Genomic DNA, 18,126 nt, shown 5'->3' on the forward strand with positions numbered 1-18,126 from the left:
CAGGAAATGATGCAAGACTTGGGTTACTGACAGTGGCGACAAGGGAACTTTTCTTTGGCTTGACAAATGAATGAAAGCAAATGCTTATATAGCGCTGACTTTGTGCTAACATATTCATGGACATTCATTTAATTCTCACAACAACTCTGTGAGGTAGGCACTATCATTTCCCCCATTTTACAGATGAGGACACTGAGGCAGGCACAGAGAGGGTAAGACACTTGCCAAGGTTTCACTGCTAGAAAGTGTCAGCGCTGGGATTTGATCCCAGGGACTGGTTCCAGAAACCATGCTCATAAGTCCTACGCTATTATTAGTCCAGGACCACTGACATTGGAAAGACTCCCCCAAAGGAAGTCCCTTTTAAGATCTCAAGGTGACGTTTTTATATAAAATTATACCTACTTGTAAGTGAACATTTTGTTTCCTGCTTGAGAATAATACAGAGATCGGAGCTTTCTTGCCTTAGTTGTCATTTTTATAGACTCAAGCCCAAGGCTAAGGCTGTGTCTTCATGACGTCAAACACTCCAATACGTTACCCACAAAAACACTGAAAACATCTGCACAGCAGGGTGGATCTGTGCAATTTTTATTTGGCTGGATATGTTCCGTAGACACAATCAGATTTGCAAGAATTCTTGCCAATGGTCTCATAAATTGGTCTCATAGGATCATTTTAACCAGTAAGTGCTACTGAGACGCTAGTCAAGAAATCCAGCCTCTGAGGATGAACTTTGGGGGCGATCAAAAAAGTCGCATTGGAGGTGTATGTGAGGTATAAAACCGTGATGTGGCCGCCCACTGGAATTCTGCCCTGTTGTCCTGTAATTGTAACTGTCCCTCAGGAAAACATGGTTCTGCCGGAAGAGCATTACAGAAGGGCTGCTAAAATGATCAGGCGCAACCCACTTACTGTATGAGATTAGACTTTTAAAAAGGATTAGAGCTCCTTAATCTGGAGAAATGAAGATTAAGAGGGAGTAATGATCAAAGTCTCTAAAATCAGAGAGGAAATGGAGAATATGGCCACAGTCCTGTTCACAAATCCCAGGATATTCTAACAAGGGATATCCCTTTGGAGTTCCAGGGAAGTCACTTTACCAGCCATACAAAGAAGATACTATTTTCACAGCAGGTAATAAATTTAGAGAATTACTACCTTGAGAAGTGGTGTATTCTGAGAATGGAGTTACATTTTTAAAAAGGTTTAAATAAACCCAGGGGTGATAAAACCATAATGATCTAAAAATGGCAGGTTAGGAATGTTCTGGGGACATCCTGAGTCTTTCGAAAATGATGCAATCAGTGACAGGTACCCGCCTCTCCCGACATGCTCCCTGCCCAGGGCTGGTGGCCTACTGATCTGGCCATCTCTGTCCTCACTTTGTTACCTAGCTTGTTCCTAATATTCAGAACAGGGGTCAATGACTGGTAAGCTCAGAAACCTAGTACAAAACAGCAACTCATTCCTCAGAGGGGGTTTTCTTTAATCCTTGCCAGGGTCTTTGTCCTCGGATTCCGAATTAGAATTCAGGACACTGATCTGACCATGCTTCCTATAAAAATATGAACTTAGTCCTTTCAGTAGACCTTAAAATTAAAATCTACATTTTACTCAAACAGAGAGACGTTGGAAACATCTTATGTTGCAGTGGTGGGGGGATAGAACTGGTTAAAGTCTCTACTGGAGAAGCTGCTAACACAGATCAATTAATTCACATTTAAGGGGAAATTAAACATACCGATTATGTAGTACCCATCACAGCCCAAGATATTAAGCTCTAAAATTTCCTGCAGTTGATGTAGAAATCAGCACACCTTAAGAAAAGCTGTGGCTCCATCAAACATATAGAATAAAACTTGAGAGAAATGTTTTAGCTCGTTTCCAAAACAGCCACGTGTCCGTCACTTTCAATATCTAATAATAGGTCATTGTTGGGGAGCCAAAGGCAGCCAAAAATAAATAAATTTAAAAAAAAAAAAAAAGGTTATGACAGCAGGAGGAGGGGGCAGGGGATTTTGGGAGGGGGTAGAGTGCAGACGAAGATTCCATGCAGAGAAAAAGGACCTTCAGATGACTATAACATGCTCAGCGAGGCATGAAGAATATTTTCTGTACTCACATTTTAGACTGCTTGCTGAAGATTGGTAAAACGTGGCAATGTGCAGGAGGAAATAAAAGAGCCGAGGAGAGGGAAGGGGCTGCAGGAGAAAGGCATCCATCTCCAAGCAAATGCCTAATAAGTCCTCATTCTAACCGTAAGTACCATTGTAAGTTGGGAGCAATCCCGTGGTATCTTTTCAAACTGCAAGTTTGAAAGCGTTAGTCCTCACGTTGGGGAGATATTCAGAATCACTATTCGTCTGGGGAGGCGAAAAGTAGGAAGGTGGGAAGGGGTGCGGGTGGGTTAAGGGGTAAAGAGTCGCCTTGTTTCGCGTTGTGCACTTTCAAGGGCTCTGGGCAAGAACACTGGGACATCTGGAGTTCAGAAGTCGAGGAAAATGGGGAAGAACCAGGAAGATGAATACGCGATCATCAGCTACACAAAAGAACGGAGCAGAAAGAAGCCTGGATTTGGGCACTCGCGTCTGGCAAGGAGGCCGCCAGCAGGGCTAATGAAGCATTTGTGGTGCAGGACGATTGCCAGCGCAACAAAGAAGATGTGCTTGGGCTCTGCAGATGTGCCAGGGCCCCCAGAGCAAAATAATGACATAATCACCATCAGTGTCACAGACCAGACTGTACACAAGGTGACAGGGGAGCAGGGGGGCTGTAACACACACACGGGGAGGACTCGCCGGGGGCCCATGGCGGCTGCGCCCTGAGGCCTGGGATGCAGGCAGGACTACCTGCCTACCTCTCTCTAGCTGTATCTCACATCCTAAGGTGAGGCTTGTCCCCACCATTGGTGGCTGTGTTTTACCCAATCCCAGCTACTCCTGGAGAGGCCACAGAAATCTGAAAAGCTTAAGAGAGATTCAGACTGGTTGGAAAAGGCTGGAAAAAGAGAAGGAAGGGGAGAAACGGAAGGAAAGAGTTTTGAGTAAAACTCCCTGTGATTCTGCTAAGTTCCGTGCTCCGACTTCCACGAACCTGACCCTAGCCATTCAACCCAACCCGAGGGACAAACATTAGCATGAGTGTCAAGGTTTCCTGCTGCAAAGAAAATGCAAGAAATATTTGGGGGCGCCTGGAGGGAGGATCACACAGTAGCAATAAATGGTCCACCTCAAAGCGAGCACGAAAACAACAGGAAGGCAGGAGGGAGCTGCCTCTGCCCATTTTAAACAAGGTCTCTCAGCTGGCCTCGGCACCTGCCCTGGCTCCAGCTCCGTAAGGTGGGTGTGTTAGTACAGCTGTCTGGCTTTTAAGTGACTTTTGTCAGTTTGAAAGTGAAAAGTCTGTTTGAGGAGCTGAAAGAACAATAGCCCAGAGGCCGGAAGAAGGGCTGGCAACACAAAGGACTTAGACTACACTACTGTCCCTTTTCATTACTTCTAATGAAAGATTCATAAGAATAACTTTAATTTTTTATGATCCCCTTTTTGGTGTGACTCTAGCAGTTGTGTCAACTTCCAGATCCAGGTTCTCTTTCAATAGCAAAGGGTCTGTTGTGAAAGTGTCTTCAAAGAGCAGCAGGGACAGAATAGATTCTGGCCATCCTGTAGGCCCCTTTCTCCAGAAGACACTGCTCTCAGGGACACAGAAATGCTCTTTAAATACGGATTCCTTCTGCCGTGAGGTCTCTGTGAACACTACAGGGAAGCGATCTTAAACCTCTCTAACGTGCTAGTCCAACCGCTCCTAGGAAGAACGATTCTATTTGTTTTCTTGGCTTCACTCTATTTAACAGGAACAGTAGTATAATCATCATTAATCGCTCTCTTTTCCCTTTACTTTTCAAATAGCTGTCTCCATAGTGCATCTTTATTTGGTGTCTCAGCCAAAAGGGCAGGGGTAGGGAGGGGGGCCGGGGAACAGGTTGTATTTGTTTTATGTCCTGTTACCAAATAGCACTGAAGACTGGCTTGAGGCAATCGTTGAAGGTGAAACAATATTTTAAAACGAGGATAATCTGCTTTCAAGAACCAAAGTCCTACGCTTCATCAAAAGAATGTTTGCAAAAACACTCATTCTGGCAAACGTACACTGAAGTGGTTAAGAGAAGTGAGTGAATGATCATTTCATTTTCTGCCCTATGGCTGAAAAAGAACCAAACAGTTAAAAGTGCAATAAAATCCTGGGGGCGGGGCTGGGGTGGGATGGGGTGAGGAAATGTGATTTAAAATGTTATCTGCCACGTGAAAAGGGATCACCAACTTTTGAACAAGCCTGGGGTTCGCTAAATGAGTTTGTTTAATCTAGGCGAAATAAACAGGCTGCTTTTCAAAAGGTGGTTAGACCTGTAGACATTTAATCCAGGATGGGCCGAACACAATGATACCGACCCACTGAAAGCTCCAACCACCACCGGCGGCTCTCAGCAGAGAACGGGCTCCCTTTCTCCTATTGATAACCCTTTGTGGGGCACAGAGAAAGAGGCGAGGCGAGGAGAACTGAACGTCAGACAATGGCCATCATGCCACACACTGTCTCTGAACTTTCCTCATCTCTGAAGGACAATTAATTATGAAGGCCTTAGGGGTAGGTCGAAGCAAGGGAAAAACCCAATGCTGTCCCAGCAGTGGACGCGGCTGCCACCTCTGTGTTTGCTAAATGGCTTTGCCTGTTGGGGTACAGCCACCAAGAAAGTCAATAGATCACTGGGCGGGGGGAGGTGTGGGAGGAAAGCAAAAGATTTTTTTGTGTGTGCGCCTGCCCTTGTATAATTCTATTCTCACTGTGAACTCATCCATACACAAAACACAAGGACAATTTTTTTTTTTTTTAAAAGAGAGAAAAGCCACAGGGTAGGTTGCAGCAGAAACGGCCTCTCAGTGGTGTGTTAAAAAGGATGGTCTTTTCACCAAATCATTTCACAGAGGCAAAACAGACAAACACAAAGAGTTGAGACTTTTTCTCTGACATTAAATGGAGTAACTGATAAGGTCAGACATATGATACCTAAAGACATGAATCTGTGAACTCTTGAAGTCAAAGGGCCTCTCTGTGCCGAGGAACAATCTTTCAAAGGAAATAGATCATAGAACTCCACTGAATCTGCTTTAAACTTTATGAAGCAGGAGGAGAAAAAGCTCTAAGTAGGGAAGCTTGACAGAAGAGCCTTGAACTATTTTCTGAAGGAAAGATGAGACCCTCCCTAGGCTGCCACAAAACATCTTTTTTTTTTTTTTTTTTTTCTAAAGGCTCCTCTGAACTTTGATACCAAGACACTGCCATTGAAAGCTGTATAATTATGTGCTATAGCCACTGTAGAAAATGCTTTGTTCCCCCCAACAAAGGACAATAAGCAAAGTAAAGCGACATTACACTGTATCTTTTTCTTTAAGAATGTTGAGAAAGGTCATGGAATGCTATAACTAATAAAGCTGTTGAGTAAGGAGGTTTTAACGTTGATCTTACTGTGCTTGAATGTAACCCAATGACAAAAAAGACACAGGGCGCTAAAAATGCAATGACATTACCAAATAGGTGATAAATCAATGGGCCTGCTTCATTATTATACTGATCAACACCTTGAATCCCAAATGGACAGCGGTGCAAAAATAAAGCTTCGGGCACGCAGTTCTCCCTGTGCCCTCGCCTACCCCTGCCAACCCCCCCTCCCCCACCCAGCCTGGCGTCTTTACTGCTCCCTCCTTCAAATTTCAGGCAGTCATTCTGTACGAGGAATACGTTTCCAGATAGCCATGTGTGTACATATATTTAGAGAACGTTCATTTAGTCTCTTAAAAGATCAGTTTGGCTTGTCAATGGGGGGGACTGGCAGGGAAGGAAACGGTAAAGGTTTCTTTTCCTCCTTGCCACCCACCAAGAGTGCGTTGTGTGATCGTTTAAATGGCACCTCGGCTTTGAGGCCAAAAGACTGTAAGAGCAGTAAAAGGGTTTCCCTCCTGTGCCAGTTTTCCAAATGATCACTCATATTTAAGTATCTATTTGGAGCAGAGGGAAGCGCTTCCTAAATCCACCTGTCCTCATTTTTCTTTAAAGAGGTGACAGGGCGAATGAAAGACTTCCAAATATATTAAATCTTCTTAAACATGCGTCGTGTGGAAAGCGGGAGTGGGCTGGGAATGGGGGTGAGCCTGGTGGAGGGAGTAGATGCACTATTTGTGTTTTAAGTGTCATGTGTTTGCGTGGGTGTGTGCGTGGGGGGATGTGAGGAGTGCTGCCTTTTCATTTTCTCTTTCTAAGAGGAGAGTGAGAAGACACAGAGAGAGGCCTGCGGAAGTACCCTTCTTGCCTGTCATGTGACACCTAGAAAAAAGTCAAACCACTGGCTCCACCATGGAGCGCCTGCCCCGTGAGTTATTAGTATCTTAGGAAATGACATTTACAAGCCCACTAATCAATGAATCAAGTTCTCTTTTCTATTTGTTTCTAAGCCTTCCATCCAAAGCCCTGGGTCTTTATTGAGGGCAAGGGAAGTTAGTCACTCCGCCTGCGAGTCTGGACCCTGCCCGCAGTTAACTGGCTAGCCACTAATGGCCCACGGGGGACGCCTGGCTGACCATGGCGTGGGAAGAGCTAGCTCATGGGAATGGAGAAAAGGAGCAGTGCTCAGGGCAGCCTTGGAAATTGATCGTGAGCCTTGCCTTCCTTCCTGTCCCGGTTGTGAGGGAAACAGAAAAGCAATACAGTCCAAAGCACATGCCCCTACGGTCAGAAGGGTCAGCCCGGAAGAAGTTGTCTGCTACATTCTCTTCCCAACCTCCACGCAGGCCATCCGAGACCCCAATCTCTGGGTCATCCTGCCTTTCCCAGCGGCCAGCCTACCTCAGTCAACCTAGGGTGGCTGTCTTCCGGCTCCCTGAGCAGTGCGTTTACCCTTTGTGACTTACACGGATCGGTTGCCTTAGTTGGGTTCTCTGCAAAAACGTGTAAACCTGCCTTGGAAACTGACAGCGCTCATTGCCTTCTTTCGCTGCCACAGTTGTGAGGGAAACAGAAGTAATAAAATTAAACTCCTATGCCCCTGAAGTCAGAAGTATCAGTGTGATTTAAAAACTGGGAAGGAATCCCAAACCTCATTTCCCTCCCTATAAAAATCAATTTTGGAAGCTCTTCAAAATGAAGTGAGAATGAAGCATGGCAATATATACCGTAACACCTGGAACGACCAATTTATCGTTACCCATCTCATTTAACGTGAGAAGCGGGAGTTAAAAATGAGGCCTGGACTTCCCTGGTGGCGCAGTGGTTGAGAGTCCGCCTGCCGGTGCGGGGGACACGGGTTCGTGCCCCGGTCCGGGAGGATCCCACACGCCGCGGAGCGGCTGGGCCCGTGAGCCATGGCCGCTGAGCCTGCGCGTCCGGAGCCTGTGCTCCGCAACGGGAGGGGCCACAACAGTGAGAGGTTCGCGTACCGCAAAAAAAAAAAAAAAAAAAAATGCGGCCTGTCACTGAACGTGCCTCTCCGAACACCTTCACGGACTCGTGTTGGGAGGGAGATGCCCGACCCCTGTCCTGTAGGCAACTTTCTTCCCTTGAGCACAAGCTGAAAGCGTGGTTCATCCCCCGCTACCCGCCCCCTTCAGTGTCTTCTTCCACATCCCCTGGGTCTTCTCAAGCTCTCACCACCCCAAGTCTGAATGCCGTGCCAAGAATCTTGGCAATTGTGTAAACTGATACAAAAGGCAGAACAGGCTCTCCTGTCACTTAGAAGGTTCTGACTCATACAAGACAGGAAATGCGCAGGGTCTAGAAGAGCAGGGAGATGCAAGCCACTCCCTCTGCACTAGTGATAAACCTTCCCCATCTGCTTTATTTTCCCGCAGGCCAGGGGTCAGCAGCCACTCCAGCCTTGAGAGCCATCAGCAGCAGGGGCTGGAAGGGGGTGGTGCTTAGCAGTGACAGAGGTGCCACCAGCAAGCTTATGACAGAGGCAGAGATGGAGCAGAAAGCTGAGAAAAGACAAGGGTAGCAGGAGGAGGGAAAGAAGGAAGGAGAAGGTAGCAAAGGACAGAAAAGCATTAGCCTCACCCCCGTTCTCTCTCCCTGGCTCCCCTGTTCCCACCCATTTAGAACTACTTTAAAAACAGTATAAAGCTTTAGGCAAGCTGAAGTATTTCTGGTATTAATATCCATCTCATTAGTACTCACATTAAATTAATTAATAGTGGTAGACCACTTAGAAGAGTGCCCAGAACATACTAAACAGTCAATAAATGTGAGCTATTTTATCATTGCTACAAACCACTGATTAACTGATTGAGAAATTTTAAAAATGCAATCAAGAAGATGTGTTTATTATTTGGCCAGCTAATAGTTGGTTTAATATATTCCTTTAAATTGATTGGATCTTTGGGCATCATGTAGGCATAACTTCCGTCTCTCTACTAGGCCCCATATCTGGTTAAAAATTTAAAAATAAACCAGGTGTACAGTTCTCTACTTTGCCATCTCCTTCACTTGCTCATTTTAGACTGTAGATGCACTTGCTCTTCAGGGGAGAAACTTAGATGCAAAAGTCAAGCAGTGCGTGCAATAGCAGCTGAGGTATCAGATAGAGGTGCTGGGTCTACTTCTGGCTCACAGCCACGGTCCACACTGGAAGAGCAACAATGATAAGACCAGTGGCTTTTTTTTTTTCTTTTTTTTTTTCTTGCGTTATGCGGGCCTCTCACTGTTGTGGCCTCTCCCATTTGCGGAGCACAGGCTCCGGACGCGCAGGCTCAGTGGCCATGGCTCACGGGCCCAGCCGCTCCGCGGCATGTGGGATCTTCCCGAAACGGGGCACGAACCCGCGTCTCCTGCATCGGCAGGCGGACTCTCAAGCACTGCGCCACCAGGGAAGCCCACCAGTGGCTTTTTAAAAAAATTTTTTTTTTACAAATTTATTTATTTATTTTTGGCTGTGTTGGGTCTTCGTTGCTACACACAGGCATTTTTTAGCCACAACTACTGAGCCCGTGAGCCACAACTACAGAGGTCCGCGCGCCTACGGCCCCTGCTCCGCAACAACAGAAACCACCGCTATGAGAAGCCCGCACACTGCAACGAAGAGTAGCCCCTGCTCACCACAATTGGACCAGAGGCTTTTTAAGCATCTCACTTAAGCACTGACCTCCATGCACAAAGGCACAGAAAAGAAGGATCATCTTATCTGAAGATTTTATTAGTAAGTGCCCCAAACTGAGAGGCTAAATTAAAAACTATTTCATGATATTAGGATCATATGTGGTGGTAGGGGTGTGTATGTGCTTATGTGTGGGTAAGTGGAGGGGGCAGGGCAGAATCCAGCTCCTGCTTTGTTCTTAGCACATTTCCGGAAAGAGCCTAGTTTTTACCGAAGGAGGAATAAGGCCCAGAATAGTCCAATAACTTGTCTGAAGTCACATGAGAAGTGACAAAATTGCTCCCTGGGCCCCATACTCTTTGCACTGAAGCAGTCTTAAAATAGACACTGCAGATAAAGGAGAGGTGGCCTGGCTGGAAGTGGATATGATTCACAAAGAGAGGAATATCAGATGCTAATCATATTAAAGGAGGATTTAGATGATGCTAAATGGAGCAGCTTGTTGGGTATCTCTTGATTCCAGCCATCCCGTTTGTGTCATTTGGCCCTTGTGCTGAGTAGGGGATTAAAACCAACCAGGTAAGGTTTAAACGACCCTAAAAAATCCTAATGGGCGCTGTCAGGATTTGTTCTCTTAAGTATGTTACTCAGCAAAAATGCACAAACCATCCCGTGGATCTTGGGCAATTCTTTTATGAAGCTTGACGCATGCTGCCAAACGAATATTTATCGTAATAAACTGTAATTAGTTCATTAGCACACCGTTGAATTCTCTTAGCTCAAAGTTGACAGCAAAAGACTCATCAGAAAGGGGGTGGGGAGCAGTGAAGCTTTTAATAAGATTTCTTTAAAATGTTTAGCCATCGTCATCATGCAGGGGAAACGGGTTTGATCCATGGTCAGGGAACTAAGATCCTGCATGCCACAAAGTGTGGCCAAAAAAAAAAAAAAAAAAAGTTTAGCCATTGTCACATTCTTCAGCTTTAGAAGAAATCTGCTAGAGTGTTCTGTCGAAACGGTAAACCAGTGCTCTGTTCCAACAGAGACCTTAAAATACTGAAGCAGTAAGTACAAGAAGGATCCTCACTTTTAATGTGTTTGGCCAAAGAAGAACTTTGCTTATCACCCATTTGGCAAGAAAAATACATTGGTATTGGATAGCAAAGAGAAATTGGTGGTTTGCAGTATAAACACTCCAACTTTCAAGGAAAATCCATGACTTTCCCGCTGCTAAACTTCCCCATTCAGTTCTTCATAAGCCACAAAACTGATCTGCTAAGACCACTGGGAGAAGGGTCCCCAGAGGAATGGGCAAGCAGCAGGGGACAGTGGGGGTCAGGTCGGTATTGACAAGGCCAGACCAAGGTGTCCCTTTCTCCTTTTTTTTTTTTTTGCGGTACGTGGGCGTCTCACTGTTGTGGCCTCTCCCGTTGCGGAGCACAGGCTCCGGACGCGCAGGCTCAGCGGCCATGGCTCACGGGCCCAGCCGCTCCGCGGCACGTGGGATCTTCCCGGAACGGGGCACCAACCCGCGTCCCCTGCATCGGCAGGCGGACTCTCAACCACTGCGCCACCAGGGAAGCCCGCCCCTTTCTCCTTTGACACTGAGAACTCTGTGGGCATTTGGGGGCACCTATTTGCGTAAGGAAAGCAAGAATATTAACATAAGTTCCGCGCACGGGCAGATGTGGGGGAAAAATTCCCCTCCACAAGGTACTACAAGAGAAGGACCACCTTTGTCAAGCCACAGCCTGTCCATTCTCATCATCAGAGGTTCAGCCTGCAGAATCCTTCCCACATTCCCACTTCCAGCCATCATTGCCCCAGTCAGCAGGGCTCAGCAAAATGCTTTTGTGGGTACTGGGAGATTCGCTAGTGTTGTCTCATGGAAAGTCATCACGTTCAATGAAAAGTGCTTGCTGAGGCACCACGTCAGCCAGTAAAGAAATGCCTTGCTCATAGCCACACATCTCTTATTGTTGCATAGATATGGCTTTCTGGGAATCATCTCTACTGCTTCATGTGTGCCTGGAATACGCAGGTTGCAGACACATCCAAGTATGTATAAGACCACATGAATGAAGAGCAGCAAACTCGTGAAGCTGCACGTATGCAAAATGAACACACAAGGTTGTCCTCCCAAAAGAACAAAACCAGAAACAAACAAACGAACAAAGATGTCCATGGGTCTCTCATAATAGGTACTTGGTAAATTCTCACACCATGTCTTCCAGAAAAGAAATGAATGCTGATGAAAGTCTGAAACCATGGAATCACTTCCCCGTCAATCTTTCTAGACTTTTTAAGAAAACAACTTTTGAAGCTACCACTGAACACAGCGTATGTCAACTCAATCCACATGCCAGAACCTAAATGTGAAAAAGGCCTATTGGGGCAGGGACCTCTTCTCTGGAAAGGGAATCACTCTGTGTGTGTTCCTTGCTGCCGTTTCTTTGGATTCGCCAGTTCCCTCTTGTGTGGCCACATGGGTCTTCCAAGCAAGCAGCAGAGGCGGGGGATGGGAAAGGAAACAGAAGTGGGTCAGCTCCCAGGACTCTGACGGGACCCACGGGGGGCTCTTCATTGCCACTCGACCTCTTACCCTACTGGGGGATGCTTGTGTGAGATACCAGAGGGAAAAAAAACAAAAAACAAAAAAACAGATTTGGGGCATTTCTAAAGAAAATATATTTTTTTTTTTAAAAAAGGGAGATGACCGAAAAACAAAGATGAGTTCCTACCTCAAAGTCATTTGCTTTATTGTAGTGCATGTTCAGAGCCCTGTACAGCTCACAGTCTCTGGTTATAGACAGCTCTTCGGTACTGGTGACCCCATCGTTGATGGCTTGACGCGCGTACTTCTCCATCTGAATGTAGTAAAACTCACGGAAATTGCTAAACCACTTGATGAGCTGAGAGGTAATGCATCTGTTGAACTGTTAAATGTAAATGTTGAAAAGGATAAGAACATTGCCATTTTTCTTCATTCATTCTTTAAGCATTTGAAGAATTTTTAAAGTTCCCCTCCCTTCCTTACTTGGAAAAGTATGTTTTTAATTCCACCAAAATGGTGGCAAAAGCAACGATATACTTACGGGATATTATAAAACCAACTAACGATGGAAACTGCGTCACAACCCTCCACATCTCCAGTGGCAACCTCGTGTTCTAAATCTGATTTTCCTTGAGCTGAATATCTTATTTGAAACGTTGTTCTTCATCTTTCAGTAGAACAAACTGCATTTGTATACTTCTTATGGACATTCGTTCAAGCCATAGAATCCTGGGAAGTCGTTATATTCAAGTACCAGAGATGGTGAGTCACATGACTTCACCACGAGTGTGATTTTTCTTTTTAAAGAGAATTTGTGTCACCACATGACAATCTCATTCAATGCTGGAAAATGGCTTTCACACAAAAAGGGAAGAATCTGGCACTTGCTTAGTTTTTGGTAATGGGTGATCCCCTGGCCATCGGCTATGATTCCACTTTAATGTCTGCACCCGGTACCCACGGCTGGTGCTGTCTGGTCAAACCTCCGTACCTGTTCATACACTTCCTACAGCCAGCACTGGAGAGGACCCATGCCCCCTTCCCACTGGAGTCTATGCAGTTTGGGAGGTGTGCTTAAGACACAGTCCACAGGCAGCATAGACAGACTCTTTATTACAGTTTTTTAAATGCCAAGTTACAACAACATGATTAGGCTTTACAACTTTGTTTACCAAGGTTTCCCAATGACCTTTTAAATGAAGATGTCTTCCTGGATTCACTGCAAGTGATACCATGCTTATTGACAGTCCTCTGTCCACGTAAAGGACAGATGCATCTCAACTTGCCAAGTCAAAACCGATAAATCCATAGCTTTATATCAGGCAGGCTGACAGACAACCCCCTGCCTTTTGTCATCACAGGCATTCCCTTCCCTGGGCCCCCAGAAAAAGATGTACATTCATCAAAAATCAACAAAGACCACTTATCAAACACTGGCCATGAGAACATCCAGACTCCAACAAGATGACAGCTAAAGTGTGTATCGGGGCTGTAATTACTACACAGAAAGTTGTTTCTATACCAGCAAAGATAATAAATGAATGAAAATTTATGGCAGAGAATGGAAGCAACAAGGAAACAGAAGCAGGGAGACTGGTGTTTCTCCCAAAAGGCCAACTTGCATCATAATTGCCATGGAGTTGCAAGGGCCCTTACAGATAATTGACCAGAAAATGATTAAGTCATCAGCAAATCGCTTCTGCTTGCTAGAGTTCAAACATGTACTTAACCTATCCAAGAATTATATTTTCACTCTGTGTGTCTGCTCTGTCTCTATTCAGCCTTGCGGGGAACCCGATTAAAAAGACAACTGAAGGACCCCCGTTATCTGATCTTCTGGTTGCCGATTTCAATAGAACTTAAACCCATTACGATTTGCTGAACTTGGAGTTCTTTCCATTTTATCTCAGCAGTAAAATACACTGTCCAAATTTCCAGACACTGAGATAAGGACTACAGGCCCCCGTGACGGCTTACTGTTCCTTTTTAATTCTTTTAGAATAAGAAACAAAACATTACAAAATGATAGCAGGCTGTGCACTGGGGAATGAAAATTGCTTTGACATGGAGATTAGGCTTCTGTATTGTTACAAGACATTGTCTCATATGGACAAGAGCACTGTAGAGGAAAAAAATAGAAGGGTATTTTTTTTCTAGAATGGTCATGAATGACCTAATGGGGAAGGACAAAAAAGTAAGTGCACTTGCCATTATTTAGGAATGGGACATAAAGCGAGATTTAAAGCTTATTGTTAGAGAATGGAAATACCAGAGAGGAAGAATGGGCAAAAACAACAGACTCCCCAAACATGAGACAAGGAAAATGACCAGCACAACAGCTTGAAGAGCAGGGTTTGCTCCACAGGGAGGTAACTGAAATTTACTGAAATTCGTTTGGTTTGGGCTGCTGGCCACACCAGCAGAGACCGGCCCCCTCTTTTCCAGATAGTCACCTTGGGGGAGAAAAAGTGTGCAACTTGAAAGAGTTAATGTCCCCCATTCTGTAGTGGCCTCCCAGAAAAGGATCAATTGTTCTATCAAGGCAAGCTCTGTCGTGTTAATGTGTTACTGCAAAAACTGATCGCTACAATAAAGAGGCTGTGTTTCCACAGTGTACGAGTCTCTGTGACTTTGATTAATGCTTCCCACGGGACATCTCAGCCTCAATATGGGCTGGAGAAACTTCCTAAATATTCAATGAGCATGGTCAAAAGATGTATAAAACAAATCAATCTGACACCTTAATCTGGCCGGGCAGCAGTTGACTCAAGGGGTGGAGGGAATGAGATACATCATTTAACACCGCCGGCTTGAAAAGCCGTGAGCGTCTGTTCTTCAAAGCTAAAAGGGCACTGAATCTGTTGTACTTAGTGGTCTAAGAGTTATTAGTGTGTTATTAGTTTGTACATTAAAATCAGCACCCAGGAGGGCCCAGGAAGACGGTGGGGGCCCATGGATCCTCGGCCTCTGTCTCCCACGTACCCCCTTGCCCTTCTCAAAGGAGCTGAAGGCCCATGAGCTGAGCTTTTTGTCCGGCTGAATGTTGGGATGAGGGAATTAAGTTGGACTCTCTGTGAGAACACGGAACTTTGTTTAGATTCTTACTCTGGGAGTTCAACTAGGACGGCCCTGGTTTCGTCCTTCATGTATATCATCACCATAGAAGAATTTTTCTCACCAAGCCAATGTCTCTGAATTGTATAGGATTTCCTCCTACCTCTCTTTTTCCCCAAGGTAATTTAAAAGCCTTCACTTCCTTCCCAGAGTGGAGAGTGAAGCACTGTCTCCCTTCCTAAGGAAAAATACAAGGGGGGGAGGACTGCTCTGGTGGGGCTCACCTACCAGGAGCTGGTTGGAGATTAACTCAGTCTAGCGCTATCTCCCAGCTGTGTCTTGGATGGACACCTAGGCTACACCTCATTCATGAAACAAAATATTTTCCACTCGTGTGAGTCTCTTGGTTTTTTTACTTGCAAAACGAACTTCTGATCACTATTTGAAATGAAGGTGACTCTGTGATTCAGAAAGCGACATTTTGCTAGAATTAGGAATTTTCTCTTCACATATGTGGCCACAAACAAGTATACGCTTGTATCATTGCGACAAGTACTGGTCCAGAGTCACAAGAATATGTCCTTTTCAAGATATATGATGCAGGGTTTCATTTCTGATAAAACCCTAAGGTCTCTTCTCCAATTTCTAGGGATTTCTCAATTCTGTGGTTTCTTGAATCTGGACTGAAATAAAATTTTGGATCGTATATCTATATAGTTATTTCAGCCTTGCAAATAAGTATCCACATTTATATATCTATATCTAAATAGAGATATGTGTGTATATATATATACATACAAACACACTACATATATATATATAATATAACATACATATGTATGAGTATATGTATTGTCAATATTCAAATTCTGGATTTTCCTTAATATTGAAGAAATCCAAGAATGCTCTGCCATTGCTTCCTAGAAAGTTTCTGGAACACCTTGTCTGGACTATCCTTCCCGTTCTATGCATGACTTTCCACTATCATTAGTGTAAGCTCAGGGAATATAAATTCATTTATTACTAGCCAAAGAAAAAACACAATTAGGAAAGTTAAAAATGTATAATTCATTCCAAAAATAAAAGAGAAATGACCTTCAGTGATTTTCTGCTTTGCATTATATGCCCTACTGTTTCCCCTCCATTAGAGTGGATAATTGGGAGTTAACCAGACTCACGCACATTCTAACTAACAGCCAGTATGGATAGAATATGGATGGAATCTATAATCTGAATATTAATGCTTTTTTAAATGAAATGGTCACCCAGGTATTTAACTGTTATTTACATAAAGTGAGTGATTATTTGCAAAGCTGAATTACTAGATGTGTTCTAAAGGAATGGGAACAATTTCTTGTTGGTTTACAGTGCCCGGTATTTCTAAAGCTACAAATCCACAATCTCCCCCACCCTTGCCCTTCCCCCCGCCACACGTGTGCAAAAGCATGAATGCTTCTAATATTTACATCTACTGTTGGATAGTGTTGCGGGCTCAGAATGGCTGCCACTTTCCACCCTCTAGGTGTCTGCATGTCAGTGGTAGATGAGTGATCCCTATGTATGCAGTTTGTAAAGCTCTTTGGCCTCCTGAATGAAAGGATATTGTATTATAGATAATATAAGGTGTTGTTATCATTATATCACAACACTGCAGATCACAGCACCAAGAGGAGTGAAGGAGGTAACATGGACATCTAAACACACACACACACACACACACACAATAACAATTTTCTCCCTCTCCTCAATGTCCCCCTCCTAGAACTAAAGTGTCGGGAGGATGCCCTGAAAGAAGAGCTAGGCTCTAGACGCTGGTTGGTCCTCAACCAATCGACAAATGCCCTTCAGTTTGTCAGTTTCAGATGGTCCCCCACAAGGTCCCAACCCTGTCCTGGTCTACTGTGGCACTCGACCTTTCTTGTGCTTAATGATTCTTATCCAGCTGTTTAAGTAACGGCCTCTCTCTGCCTTCCCATCCTGCCCAGTTTGCTGGCACTGAAGGAGGAGGAAACATGCCTTCCTTAAGGAGCTCAGCCAGGGAAGGAGAGAGATAAAAGGCTGAAGTTGCTACACAATTTAAAAGCAAACAGGAGGGAAAACAGAACTTTTCTTACAAGGCCAAGTAAAACATCAGTGAAGGCAAGACTGAAACGGGTCGGCCTGCGAAAGGGGCCAATGAAGCCACTCAGACATTGGGCACAAAACCCACTGCAGAGAGAGGGGAGTCGCGGAGGAAGGAGCACATTTTGGCAGCCCGTGGGTTCTCCGTGGCAGAAATAAGAACTTGTACACACGGGGGTGGGCAGGAGAGGGTGGGGGGAAGAGCACCCAGCCTTAATAAAGTAATCTCGGCTAATGTAATGTTTATCGAGTTCGTTGGATAATGATACCATGTGTGTCATTATCATCATCAAAACCCAATCTATGTTTTAAAAAGTTACAGATGATTAACACAACATCAAGTTGTTGCAAACAATTACTTAAAACCCACACATAGACACAGACGCACACACACACACACACACACACACACACACACACACACACACACACAGAACCAGGAGGTCCCCATATTCTGTAGAATGAGGGAGGCTGCAGCTGTAGGCCGACAGCTTTCATATCCTCATTTGAATAATGTGTCCTGAATCTGTCACTTTATTCATTCTCCTTATGCTCAGTGTACTCTACATCAACAACAAATTAAGTTGTAAATAAGAGACAATCATCACTTTTGTTTTTAAGCAGCTACTGCAGAGAGAATTTCAATGTACGCTCCTTTCGACAGGGGGAAAAAGAGGTGCTAGTGTTTGCTTTCCTAAGCACAAATATGGGGAAACTAACAGAAACAAAAACAGAAACAGTTTACTGTGGCTGAGGGGAGGAAAATAAAATTCTCTAAAGCACATCCCTCCAGGACCAACTGAAATTTCTTCCAAGGAGTTAAGACATATAAAGACCGAGGTTAAGTTTCCCGGACTAGAATGAAAATCTGTGCGCCCAGTCCTTTGGTCTTAACACACAAGGAGCCTCCTCTTTGCTTGGCAAAGCCTTAGACCAAAGGACAAATGCATTAAATCAATTACAACATAGGTGTATTCACCAACCAACTCCACACTCATCTCCATTAACTTCCAAGAGTTCAAATCACTACCTCATGCACAGAAATTGAAAACATTAATAATGAAATATGTCCTTACCTTTACATCAGAGAAGTAGGTTTTCAGCATGTTGGAGCTGGGATAACGGGTGTAAAAGAACATGAGCTTTGCTTTTTTCAAGTGATTGGGTGACAATCCTTCCTGCATGTAGGATGCAATTGGTTAAGGAAACAATTTCTGGAAACACAAGCACCTACCATCCCTCCCTTCCCCCCCCC

At 44.6% G+C, this 18,126-nt stretch overlaps 1 protein-coding gene across 1 annotated transcript in view; it reads right to left on the minus strand.

Annotated features, from left to right (window-relative positions):
- Positions 1 to 18,126, minus strand: part of PROX1 (prospero homeobox 1) — a 49,558-nt gene that overhangs the window by 13,904 nt on the left and 17,528 nt on the right. The window contains exons 3-4 of the mRNA XM_007451291.1: positions 17,948 to 18,055; positions 11,884 to 12,078 (exon numbers count right to left, since the gene is read on the minus strand). Of these exons, the coding sequence (XP_007451353.1) occupies positions 11,884 to 12,078; positions 17,948 to 18,055 (303 nt within the window). The remainder of the gene's footprint in view (positions 1 to 11,883; positions 12,079 to 17,947; positions 18,056 to 18,126) is intronic.

Source organism: Lipotes vexillifer, unplaced genomic scaffold (genome assembly GCF_000442215.2).
Source record: "Lipotes vexillifer unplaced genomic scaffold, Lipotes_vexillifer_v1.1 scaffold570, whole genome shotgun sequence".
NCBI classification, from domain to species: domain Eukaryota; kingdom Metazoa; phylum Chordata; class Mammalia; order Artiodactyla; family Lipotidae; genus Lipotes; species Lipotes vexillifer.